Source organism: Cryptomeria japonica, chromosome 8 (genome assembly GCF_030272615.1).
Source record: "Cryptomeria japonica chromosome 8, Sugi_1.0, whole genome shotgun sequence".
NCBI lineage: Eukaryota > Viridiplantae > Streptophyta > Pinopsida > Cupressales > Cupressaceae > Cryptomeria > Cryptomeria japonica.
This window is the reverse complement of record NC_081412.1, coordinates 313765791-313779763: the sequence shown is the minus strand read 5'-3', so window position 1 is coordinate 313779763 and position 13973 is coordinate 313765791. Positions and strand designations below refer to the sequence as shown.

The following is a 13973-nucleotide window of genomic DNA, read 5'->3' as shown; positions in this document are numbered from 1 at the left end:
AAAAAATTAACATATCTTTTTTCATCAAAAATTTAAAACATTTGTGTTTTCATCTAACTCTTAATAAGGAAAATGAAAAAGAATGAAAATGTTTTCTCTCGCTCTCTCTCTATATAACAAGACTATTTTTTTAACATAAAGACTTAGTCAGGTCGCTCTGCAAGCTTTTGAATTTTGAATTTTTTCCATTCATGGCGGTTGTTGAGGGTGGAGGCCTTGTCCGCTCGCAACTGATCCACTGCTGGTCCCTATTGCAGTGACAATGTCTGTCAGAGATCCCTATACTCCTATGGATGATAGGATTCTCGTAGGGATTAAGAAGGTTCTCTTATTGTTGACAGTCCGCTAGTTACTCCTCAGGTGAAAGGAGGTAACTGCTAATGGTTCTGAAACCATGTTTTCTCCGGACAGGCTCGAGGAATCCATTCCTAAATCCAAGGAGCCTATCGCTCATGATGAGGAAAAGAATAAAGGGACCCCTGATGATGGTACAATTGTCAAAGGCTAGAAGAATATGCTTGTGGGAAATCCTCAAGGTGGGGTGGACCCCAACTATATCCTTGTTTGTGTACAAATTGAGGAAGGAATGACTATTGAGCTCCCTAATACAGTCATGGACCGCATCATGCTCAACATGAGTAATACCTTGGTGGGATTTTTTTTTTCTCTTCGACCCACTATTGAGATGGTCCAAAAATGGGCCTCGGCCAAATGGAGGCTGAAGGGAAGTGTCTTTGTTAGTGTTATGCCCGATGCTCTTTTCCTCTTCAAGTTCATAGTGGAGGAGGATGTCGTGATGCTACTTTCTTGTTGTTGGACTTATGGCAAGAGCAACCTTTTTTTATGCAGGTGGAAGGCTGGTTTTGACCCAGCTGTTGACCTTCATAAATTTGCTCATGTTTGGGTTTGTCTTCCAGGACTCCCTCTACAATATTGGGATGAATCAGTCCTCAGATAGATTTGTAATACTTTTGGCCACTTTGTGGCTGTGGATGAGATTACCAAAACCAAATCTAAACTGGTGTATGTGCACTTCTGTGTTCAGGCTATGGTTAGTAAGAATCTTCCTAATTTCATTACCCTCAAGTGTAAGTTGGGAAGTTGGACCCAAGATTTGGTCTATGAAAATGCCACTCTCTTCTGTCAAAAATGTCACAAGGTGGGCCACATTATCTCATATTGTAAAGCCCTGGACCCCGAGCCCCTCAGGCTCAAAGAACTAGTGACAGGCCAATTTACCTTATATTGTAAAGCCCTAGACCCTAAACCCCTCAAGATCAAAGAACCGGAGGTTATAATGGAACTCGTTATCATGACGTGTCTTAAGACTGACTACGAGGATTATCCCTTTAGGGAGAGCATCAACAAACTCCATTTCTCCCCTCCTAAGATGGCTGACGGAGCTCCCAACTCCTTGCCATACCTGGATACTAAGTTGCCTCCTTAGGAGACTTCTTTAGCGGCCCAAGGGATTTGTTCTTCAGAGAGACTGATATCCACTCCTTCGAAAGGAATGACTCCTTTGGAGGATGGGTAGATTGAGGACATGTCCTCAACCCCAAATTATATTGGGGTTGTTGCAACCCCCCCAATGCGTTATACTTGAAGAGCCCTCTAAGTGTTGTGATGGGTGTGCTGAACCCCCCCACTCCATGTATGAGATTCTCATCTCCTGGTGCATCCTCTAGTGGTTTCCCCCTCCTTGGAGAGGATGGTTGGATCATGCAAAGGAGCAAGACAAGAAATATGAAGACTAATGTTGGGACCGACCCAAAGACGGGCCGCCCATCACAGAGACTCTCTCGGCAGAAGGAAGCGGTAAGGGAAGTCATCAATGGCAGACAAAGGACCTTGGACATGTCAATCAAAGATAAGAAATGAAGGTTATTTCATGGAATTTTTGGGGCCTTAACAACACCCAGAAGCAATACGCCCTGAATAATTATATTTTAGAAAATAAGATTGAAGTCCTTATCCTCAAGGAGGTTACAATGATTGACACCCCCTTTGCTAACATTGCTGACAAAATATGGCTGGGTTCTCAGTTTTTCATTAGCAATGCCAATGGGGATTCTAGTGGTTTGGTCACTATGTGGGACCCCTTGCGGTTTTCTGGCAGCTTGATTTCCTTTTCTGCCAACTTCTTTGTTTCTAAGATTTCTTCCAGTAATGGTTCTTGGTTCCTCATTAATTTTTACGCCCCCAATATCAAAACGGGTTGGCTCTCTCTTTGGAAAGACATTTCTTGTCTTGTTTAGAATGACACCAATGCTCATTGGATGATTGTGAGGGATTTTAACTCCCCTCTTTTACCTTCTAAAAAACTTGGGGGACTCCAGGAGTACTCTGACAACATGACTGATCTGGCAGATTTCATAAATAGAAATGGATTACTTGATGTGGACCTAATTGGTCAAAGATTCATGTGGTCTAATCTTAGGAAGGGGGAATACTTTATAAAGGTCAGACAGGATAGATTTTTAATCTCTACAACTGGGGTATTGGGTTTAATGTAAATATTTTTGCTCTTCCCAAAACTATTTCTGATCACAATCCTCTTCTTTTGACGTGTCCTCCCCAACGTGTCAAGGGGGGCTACCCCTTCCGTTATGAAATCATGTGGGCTACTCATCACGAGTACAAGGACTGTATTAAAAATTGGTGGAACTCTCATGTCTCTGGAACACCCATATTTTGGGTTGCTCTTAAACTGGACTTAATCAGAAAAAATGTGAGAGGATGGAACAAACATACCTTTGGAGATATTTTTGTTCAAAAAAAGGAATTAAATTCTAAATTGTCGGCCATCTAGGAGAAAATTGACAAAGGGGACCTCCTTGAAACCACACATCAAGAAGAGGCTATTCTGAGGAGGAAATAGAAGAAGAACTCAACCAAGGAAGAATTATTTCAGAAATAGAAATCCAAGGTTCAATGGTTGAAGGAAGATGACAGAATTACTGCTTTCTTCCAGAAATCGGCTAGTATTCACAGGCGAATAAACCACATTTCCTGCCTAAGGAATGATCAGAATCAAGAAATCAAAGTTGATGAGGGCCTAGGGAACCTGGCTTCTGACTACTTCTCTAAATTATTCATGGATAATGACAGGACTAGGGATTCAGTCCTGGATGAGACCCTCCTTCAATGTCTACCCCCACTTCTCACAAGGAAAGATAATGATCTCATAATGATCCTAGTCATTGAAGATGAGTTGAGGACTACTATTTTCTCCATGGGGGATTTTTAAGCACTAGCCCCAGATGGTTCTCCTCTGGCTTTTTTTCAGGACTTCTGGGATGTGGTTGGCACTGATGTGGCTCTTGCCACTAAGGATTTCTTTAGATCTGGTAAACTGCTCAAGAAGTTAAACTACACCTTCATGGCTCTGATCCCAAAAACTCAGGAGTTGACCCTTCTCAAGGATTACAAACCCATCAACCTTTGCAACACTCTCTACAAGATCTTCTCTAAAGTCTAGGTTAACAAGATCAAGCCTTTTTTGGATACCCTGATAAGCCCAAGTCAGAAGGGTTTTGTCCCTGGTAGACAAATCATGGATGCAACCATCTCCACTCATGAAGTCATTCACTCAATGGATAGAAGTCGTAAGCCTGGTATGGTTTTGAAACTTGACATCTTCAAGGCTTATGATAGAGTGAATTGGAGTTTTTAATTTAAAGTCCTCCAAAAGTTTGGTATAGGGGTCAAGTTGTTAAACTTTATCAGGGAATGTATCAATACTGTCATTTACTCTATCCTGATTAATGGTATCCCCTGGGATTCCTTCGAGGCATCCTGAGGACTTCGTCAGGGTGACCCTCTGTCCCCTTGCCTCTTTATCATTCTGGCGGATGTCTTGGCCTAGAATTTCAGCTCGCTTATCAACAAGGGAACTCTTTTGGGTATCAAACCTGCCTTTGTTGCCCCCCCCCCTCCACTATCTTGCAATAGTTTGTTGACGACCATTATTTTTGGGTCATCTTCAGTTGTTGAGGCCAAGGGATGGAAATCCTTCCTCAACCTTTATGTAGAGGCCTCAGGCCAACATATTAATTATGATAAAAGCAACATCTATTTCTTCCACACTGCAGACAAACTTCAAGCTAAAATTAGGGGTATCCTGGGCTGTTAGGTTGCCTCCCTTACTGACACCTACCTTGGGCTACAACTTACTATCACGGAGGTCTCCAACTCCTTTTGGGTTTCCATTCCCGAGAGAATGCAGAAGAAGTGGACAGGGTAGAAGGGAATATTTCTCAGTAGTGTTGGGAAGCTCCAACTACTGACCTCCTCCTTGCAGGGGATACCAATGTACTTCCTTTCCCTTTTCAAAATCTATGCCTCCATGGCTGACAAGCTTGAAATAATTCAAAGAACTTTCCTTTGAATGGGCATGGAAGAGAAAAGAAGGCTCACACTTGTCAGTTGGGATAAAGTTTGTTGTCCTAAAATCAATGATGGACTGGGAATCCGCAAATCTCCCACTTTAACAAGGCCCTGATGACTAAAATGGCTTGGAGGTTAATTTTCCAGGATTCTGAGTAGGGCCAGATTATGAGGACCAAATACCTCGACCAAGGCAGTTTTCATTTGGTTTTGAATGAGGAGGGACTCCCTAGGGGATCCAAAATATGGAACAATATTCTCAAATGCAGAGAGTCTATTTCTCATGGCATGAACTAGCTCATTGGCAACAATAGAAACTCAGGTTCTGGGAGGACTGTTGGCTTGTAGATAAGCCTTTTATTTCCTCCCCTACTCTCAGAAGGATTTGAGGGATTGACACAAAATTCTCTAGTCACTGGGTATGCAATTACTTCTCTAACAACACATGGAAGGATATTACTACTTGTTGTCACAATCATCCCCATCTGCTGTCTATTGCCCAGGAGCTGCTAAACATGCTTGGTATGACTAGATTCCCACTCTTTCTGAGGGAGGACAAACTTATTTGGAAATGGAATCCCTCTGGGGAGTTCTATGTTAAAACTGCCTACCATAGCCTCCTTAGGGACTCCATTTCTTAGGATTGGTGGAGTAAGGTTTGGAATCCCCACCTTATCCCCAAGATCAATTTTCTCTAGTGGACTACTCTTCACAACAAAATTCTCACCCAAGATAACTTGGCTAAGTGGGTTTTAGTTCCCCAATAGATGTGTTATATGCAAACTGGATGAGGAAAATTCCCCCCATCTCTTCCTCCATTGTGCCTTTTCCAAAGCCCTCTAGGGTATGATATGCAACAAGATTAACCTTTGTTGGACCATAAATGAAAATATGTTACATCTGTTGCAAGAATGGGGGGTCCCCACTTCCAACCCGCCGGTTCAACAACTTTGGATACAAATTCCTCCGCACCTCTGCTGGTGCATTTGGAAGGAAAGGAATAACATGATCTTCAGGGACAAGGAAGCCTCCATGTAAACTATCTTCACTTGTTTCCTCAAATCTATTCCAGAGAACATCTCTATCACCTCCATCAAGAAGCCGCCTAATCCCCCCTCAAGTAGGAGCTGGTAGGTTGCTCTCTGCTGGAATCTCCCTCGCTCATTCGTACACATTGACAACTCCAAGCGTCTCCTCAGACAAAATACCAAGTGGTCCCCCCAGGTCCCTAGTTGCTTGAAACTCAATTTTGATGGTGTTGCAAGACATTGCTTGGCTGAGGGGGGAGGTATTATTAGGACTCATAGTGGGGAACTTGTTGCTGCCTATGTGGGTAATCTGAATGATCATTTTTTAGCAATCAAGCTGAAGCTATAGCCTTGGCTTGGGGTGTCCATATTGCCCTCTTCATTGGCATTAGGGATATTGTCGTTGAGGGGGACTCTAAACTCATAATTGACGTTGTCAATGGGCTGAACAAGCTCAACTGGTTGATTTAAGGTATTATTAGAGACATTCTTAGGCTTATCTCTGGGTTAGACTCTTTCAGCATCAATCATGTCTACAGAGAAGGCAATGGGGTTGCTAATGCTCTAGCGGCTCATAGGCTCCTGATCTAGGGTCTGAGATGTTGGAGGAATTTCAACTCCTTGCCCCTCAGTGTTACCTCCCTCCTGCAAGGAGAGTGTATTAAATTTATCCCTCACAGATAAAACCTCTGCTAGTTGTTCCCGCTCTTCCCTCTTGGCGCAAAGGGGTCATTGGAGGAGAGACACTTCTAATTTGAAAATCTTTAACCATTTGCTGACAGACACCAATGGTCACATGATGTGGACTGCCAACATGACTATGAAGTGTGTTCTTCGCATCGTCATCATTTATTGACATACTTTCCTCTTGTTTTTGCTAACTATGAAGCTGGCATGTGCTTTCACGCATGTGAACCCGGCTGGATGGACGACGCTCATTGGACGATTCAAGCAAATTGTTCCACATGGATCTTGCATTAATGATGATTATTCATGCTCCAACTCCAAGATGGCCTTCTACGTGCCCAATGTCATGTCGAAAGGTTTGATTTATGGTTCACACGATTTACCTTGTCCGATGGATAATTATGGTAATTATTTCGCGATAGGGTTGCATGATCGTCAAATCCCTTGCAAAATCTCTAACTTCTATGATAAAAGTTTTTCTATTTTGATTAAGTGTTGTATTCTGGATATTTTCTCTGCCTCTCTGCATATGTCTCGTGCTTGTGAAAAAGCTCTCGCTGTTAAGTTTCCTCAGTCGACCATGGGAGGCGACAGAGTCCGCTACGAGCCTAACAAATCAGATGGTTTTAAACAAGATGCGGTGGTCTAGAATTATTGTGTGGAAGGTGAGAATTTATGGAGAATCTCCATGGCCATGATGAGCAATTTTCTGCTCAATTCATGACTTCCTGGAGTAATGGAAGGGTTATTGTTGGAGGAATCTCCTTTGATGTCTCAAAGGAAACCATTGCTCAGGCGACAAGCCTTTCTTTGGATGGTAGAAGGTGGAAAAGGACTAGCCACGTCACCAATAGCGAGGGCCTAAACATATTTTTTAGGGGAAAGGAAGAACCGGTTAAACTGCAAGGTGGGTTCGCAAGGGAGGAGCTCAAACACCCGTGGAACCAGATTTGTCTGATGATCATGAAGTATTTCACCATCGAGGGTTACTACAAGGTATTCTACTACTACCATTTGCCCTTGTTGAACCATTTTTGAAACAATGATTTACTTTGTTTGTCCTTTTATCTTTTGCACTCTTTGGAAAGCTCTATTAAGGAAGCCCTTGACCCTAAGAACGTAGATAAGCCTCCCACCCCCCTTCACCAGGGCCTTATCTATAGGCTTTATAATTTCCACTTGTCTCTATCACCCCATAGGAATTTCATGCTCATTCAACCCCCCTGCATGTTTCTCATCCCCTTGTGGCCTTTGCTAGCGGCCTAGCCCCCTCCACATTGTTTCATCTTTCTGCTGAAGCTTTCACTTCCCCCCAATTTCTCTCGTCCTCTTTTGCTATTTCTGAGCTGCTCCTCATACCTTCCCCTCTTCCTTGGCCAGGAAGGATAAAAAACCCTTTTCAATCAAGGGAAAAGGAACGCCCCTTGGGAAGCAGAAGAGAATTATCCTTGATAATTCTTTCTTTGACGAGCTGGAAGAGGATAACCCTACTCCTGAAACGAAGGGCAGAAGGAGGTCTCGCAGGCTCGACTCCAAGGGCTCTACTGAGAGGAAGGGCAAACCCCAACACACTACAAACTCCGAGGATGATATCGACAAGGGCAGGGGTGGTGGTAGTTAGGAGGAGTTGGCGGGTGAAGAGGCAGCCAAGGCCTCTATGGACACGACAGATATGGGGATTCCTGGGCCCCCTTTGGATACTGAGAATTTGAATTCTAATAAAGAGAAACCTATTGGAAAATTGACTTGGTAGACCCATATGAAATAATGGAAATGGTGGACCTAGTTGTTCGTAGAGCCTCTGAGCTGGATTCTAGAACCCAGGCTAATGTGGGGGTCCCTGGGGATGATGGGGTCAAAAATAAGGAGTCTGATAGGGATGAAAGAGAATATGAAGGTGGTATGAGTTTGGCCATGCAGGAGGAGCATAAGGTGGTTTGTGAGGAAGAAGAAGAGGTTCCCAAGAGTAACCCTAGTATGGAGGAGCTGCAAGACCTTAACAACGAGGTTCGTGACTTATTGACACACATTGATAGCTTGGGATCGACCCTAGAAACCAAGGAACTCAAAGAGGAAATCAAGGAAATAAAGCGCAGGCTGGATACCAGAGACAAGCAAATGTCCAACATCAACAAATTCTACCTACAGGTGCTTCATAGCTCTGCGTTGACACTCTCCCTCATGCGTGAAAGAACTGATGAGGATGATGCTGATAAACAGGCGACCAGGGAGCTATACAAGTTCCCTATGATGACTGGGACAAAGTCATTGACATGATAGGGGTCCATAAATCGGCCCCGTAGGTCTTAGGTTGTTGGTCTTTTTGCTCTCGTTTGAGGTTGGGCCCTCTTGTGGTGCTGTTGAACTCTCTTTGTTTTGTGTTTTTGATATTTTGAAAACTGTTTTAGTGTTGTTTAAGTGCTATTGATAGCTTCTGACTATGTTAAGAATCAATACCCTAATTAACACTACTTTTTTAATAAAAAACAAGACTTTTTTTTAATGTTATAAGAAAATATGTTACATGAAGACATCATTTAGCATGCATATTTCCTAAGGTATGTCGTATGCACATCAACTTTGTTAGGAAACTATTTGATCTCATCACAAAAACGGAAAGCATTTGTTCGTTCTTTCGTATGAATGTAGGTTCAAATATTTGTAGGAGGAAATTTGGAAAAAATGCAGGGGCTTCACGGCCAGTTTGCGTGGCTTTGCAAGGGAGTATTGAGTTCGTCTCTTTCTGAAATCAAATGCCTTTCCACCCAACAACACTTTCATCATTTGGTAGACAATTCCGCAGTGGCATGGCTGAGGCCGCACATTGCAGGTTTCATAAGAAACTTGCATTACTTTAGGTGTGGCAGCGAAGTTCGATCCCTGAACCCCCACATTGGCATTGGACAGCAAAGGCGAGGAATTCGCATGAGAGTGCGAAATGGGAACGTGGAAGAGACGCTGAAGTTCATGCAGAGGCGCATGACCTCCAGTGGAATGGAGAGGCTCATCAGGAATGCTCCACGTTGGCACATCAAGGACTCCGAGAAGCGTATTTTGGCCCAAAAGAAACGAGAGAAGAAGGAGCGCTCCCAAAACCTTGCAAGGAAGCTTAAATCCATTCTCGTAAAAAAAGTCAGGTTAGTTTTTCCTCCTTCGTAGACCCTAGGATTGTGTGGTTCAGCTGTTGTTTTAATGCCCATTAAAGGAATTAGTAAACATTGAAGTTTTGAACGGTATGATTGAGTTTCGTATAGGGTGGAAGACAATAAGTGCTCTTGATGTAGGTGGATTGACAAGTTCTATTAAGGTTAAAACCTAGGGTACAAAGTTAGAATAGTATGTGAGGAAAATAGAAATCAATTTCCTTCTAGCTTCCACAAGAGTGGCCTCATATGCGAAACTAGCATATGGCTCTACTATGATCTAAATAAATATTGTGTACTTTGCAGGTACTTTTGTTTCCTATAAAAGACATCTAAATGCTCTAAGGCTTCTGTTGATTTGTTGCAGTCGAATAGTGTCTTTTTGGTTTTTTCAATTTAGTTTGCTTATATGTCACGGATTTTCCTCGTCGACGATGAAGTACATTGGCTTAGATGCTATGACATTGGGTTACTGTTTCATCAAATTCTCCCCGGATTTGCACCTAGCCTACAAGGCTTTCCCCTCACTAGAATATACAAATGTTGCAGGCTCCACGCCCCATAGTGTTTCAATCCAGGTCTTTTTGCTCAACCACAACTTAGTAAACTCGTTGGGATCTTAGATTTCACTTCCTTTTCAGATTTAATCATTACATTGTAAACTGTAAAGAACTAGGTCATTCACTTTGCAAGCTTCTTTTAGTAACAAATCAACAAAAATAATAAAATAGGACTTACCATATTGCCACAGATGTGTAAAAAGAGCTCCCATTCTCCTTTATTATATCGTAATGAATTAGTTCACTTGCTTTGTAAGCATCTTTTAGGAACAAATCAACATAAATAATAAAATAGGACTTACTATATTGATGCAGATGCATAAAAACAGCTCATCTTATCCTTTATGAAATGTACACATCATTATTTCAAACTCTCAAGAAACTCATCCAACATCTGAAATACAAGGAGATGCCTGTTGATTTAACTGTGATACCATGCTCAGCTTCATCTGCACGAGTATCAGTCATTCTAACATCACCGGCAACTTCTTCAGCAATGATACGAGCTCTTGCCACTAAAGAACCAGTTAGTGCAGGCTTCCCTGCACAACTGCAAAAAGAATGTCATGGAAAATCCAAGCGCTGGTTTTCTCCTTAATTTAAGATTAAACGGAAACCTGAATGGACAAATATAAAGTAGCCCCTACCATTGTCAACATGGGCAATGACAGACGTATTTCATATATTATGTTTCAAGTCCATAATCCTACGGAGTTCTTCAGTTGTGAACTTCACCTGCAAATCACACACAGCCACAGTGGATGGCAAAGACAAATGATTTTTTTCTACAATGCATAACAAAGACATAAATTTCTCTTAAATCTCTTTTTAAGTGAATCAAGATAAATTGACATCACCATTTTTGAACTGATCTTATATTCACCAAAAGGCAATTTGATATTACGTCTGAAAACTGCAAAACAAATGCATACAATAAGTTAAATATGTGAAAAGATGTATGAAAATCAAAACCTTCCCAATACCTTCATCGGCAATTTATAAAAAAGCACATATTATAAGCATATTGAGTATAATACAGAAAAGTAGATTATGAGAACAGAACTGCAGTTCAAAAGCAACAGAGAATAGTCTACAGATTAGTAATATGAAAATCTGTAAACTAAGAACTGAAGAAGGTTTAATCAACCCTCAAATTTCCAATTGTAAACATTTTAGCAACTTTATCTAGCCGAAATTGTGTTATATTAAATCTGTATTTAACTGTAACCAGAGGTCTAACATTACCTGTTGTTTAAAGTCAGCAAACCACCATTTCCAAATTTATGAACAAATGTTCAAGCTCAAATGTTTAAGTATGGGATTTTCCTCTGAGATTTATTTAAGAAATGGTCACTCTTAGACAGTAAAAGGAGGCACATTTTCATAAGTACTAATTACAGTATTTAATTACAGCCTTGTCTATAAACTTTGACATCGGAAGATGTGAAAAACAAAGCTAAAACACTCTTTGGCAGCAATTAAAAGCATTTAATCAATGTATCCCATAGGTTTGTCATGGGTTAAAACTTTATAATACTAAATCAGATAAGCTTACATTAAAACAAAGGTTATAACTCTACCAGGCTCAATCTATTTGTTATCAAAGAACCAGATGAGATCAAGCACAAAATGGATTGTATGCATGTGCTTCTTGCTTCTAAAATTGAATATAGGATGTATCTGAAAGAAAGTACGTGTGGTGGTTTGCACACACATTTATGTACATGGAGAGAGAGAGAGAGAGAGAGAGAGAGAGAGAGAGAGAGAGAGATGCCATATAAAAAATGACTCTATAAATGATTCTGAGATTAAGGATGTGCTCCCATGAGGAGAACCCATTTGTTCAAGATGGCAAATTATCATATAGATGCATTATGACAATGTGTTACCTCATGGTCACCTTCTTTTCCAACATTGATATCAAATACTTACACTTGGAATTCTGCAAAAACAATCTTTAAATAAGTATGAAAAGAATGGATGTCTAATGACTTTGCAAGACACACATACCCAGTCAACTCTCCATAAATTGGGGAACTTTTTAAATGGCCAAGTCTCATGATCAGACTTGGAGATGCTGCTAAAACTCACAACTTAGCCTTAGCAGTCACACATGATGACCCTTAAAGACTCTAGCTATGAATAGATTAAACAGATCAAAATTATTTCAGTGTCATGTTTGAAAAATTAAAACAGTAAGAACATCAAGATCTAGCATAGAGAACCTTAACTTATGGTGCCAATCTAGTCATAGAGTTCCCCAAATTTTATCATAGAAATTTGAAATCCAGAGAATTTCAAACAAAAACCTCAAAATTCGTGCAAAGTCATTAGTATTGCAAATGATGTCAAGCACAAGTGGTTCTGCTCTTAGTCACCGGGTTCTCTGAATTTCATGGTTGAAGTTCAAAATTTGGCGAACATTAAAAAAATGTATACAGTTCGTTGAAATTCGTCGCTAAATTCGTACAAAGCACTTTGTATTAGGTTTTTTCAAACAAAATTCCTCCTGCTCGCGGCTAGGGCACAACATATTTTTTCAAGGCATGACAACAGAGAAACCGTGGGTGAGAGGATATGTTTTACGCGACATGCCACCATGGGATCAGTCTGCTCAAAGTCGTGATTTGGTAGCGTTCATTCTCAGCTTAGCTTTCATTCGTTCCACGACTGCTCTCTTTCTCCCATCGCTTTCATTTGTTCCCACTGCTCTCTCTCCCGTCGCGTTCCCATTGCTCTCTCTCATGTCGCGACTTCTTTTGAAGAATTGAAAGTTTTCTTATTATATGTAGTTGATTTAAAAATTTATTATAGTTTAAAATTTTTTAAAACATATGTTTTATATTTGAATAATTTACATTTATTAAAAACTTAATATTATTTAACTTGTTTATTTTTATTATTTAATATTAATATTTAATAATAACTAAACATATTTAAATATCTAAATTTAATTTTCAAACTTATCAACTTAAATATAATATTATTTTAAATTTTGAGATTAATATATTATAATTTTGTGAATATATTACTTATATTTTAAAAAATAAAATATAATTGTACAAGGCGAATTTAATGTCGAATTTTTTTTCTGAATTTTTACCCTTGCCGAATTTCATCCGAATTTTATGGTTGCTGAATGGTGACTTAGGTTTTGCTTAATACTTTTTCCGTGAGGCTTTTGCTTCTGCTGGTTGTTTTTTCCATTCAGCTTCTTCATCCCACACACCAACAACATCAAAGTAAATTTATAAATTAAAAATACCAAATCAAAATGTAAATTGGAGGGGAAAAGGGTCAAAGAAAAGACTACAAAGAAACTTTAAATGTGTCTTAGGTTTTAATTATCAAATTAAAAATAGTTTAATAATATCTATATTCTAATAAACTATTATTCTTTATTATCTTTAGGCTAGATTTTGACTTTAAATATTATTTCAATTTAATAACTTACTTAATTTAGCTTATAATATTCGAAATTTCTTTAAATTTCAATATTTTTCTGTATATTGAGTTTTTTATTTTAAATATTACTATTTTGATTTTTGAAACAAATGAATACAATACAATAAAAATTGAAGCTTTATATAATTTGAATTTTGATCATGACTTATTTCCTGTAACATTACAAAATGTAAATTAAAATTTTAATAGCAAATTTGAAGTAGACCAAAAACTAAAAATACTTAAATTATTCCTCCCAACATTCATCTATGTGCACAATGAAGAAAGACAACACTTATATACATAAGGAATTGATACAATTTAAAATGCATGAAATTTCTATCCCTGCACCGACAGTCTCTCATCAAGGTCAGGTACCTACCATATAGTTCAATTTGAATTATAATTTATGCTCCCCCAAGTTTCTTGGACGGATGGTAGGGGATTACGGGATGTGTTTCCAATACAGGGGCACAATTTGGCCTTTTTTTAGGGGACGGCTATTAAAAAAAGGAAATTTCAAATATTAATATGATAACATTGATATAGCATTCTTAATAGACATTATAGAACCTTTGTGAGCATGGATAATTAGATCAGAATTATGATTTTTTTTTATATATACGTATGAGTGTGAGTTAATAAAGACAGTATACTCAAGTGAGGAATTTAGTATTAAAGTTTTCCTAAAGCCTTCAAGACTGCAAGTTTTGTTGTCAAAC

At 39.5% G+C, this 13973-nt stretch overlaps 1 protein-coding gene across 1 annotated transcript in view; it reads left to right on the top strand.

The window, feature by feature from the left end:
* The first annotated feature begins 8691 nt into the window (after positions 1-8691).
* The window catches only part of LOC131064682 (uncharacterized), a 45046-nt gene continuing 39764 nt past the window's right edge, over positions 8692-13973 (top strand). Inside the window, exon 1 of the mRNA XM_057998916.2 lies at positions 8692-9241. Within this exon, the coding sequence (XP_057854899.2) occupies positions 8787-9241 (455 nt within the window). The 5' untranslated portion in view covers positions 8692-8786. The remainder of the gene's footprint in view (positions 9242-13973) is intronic.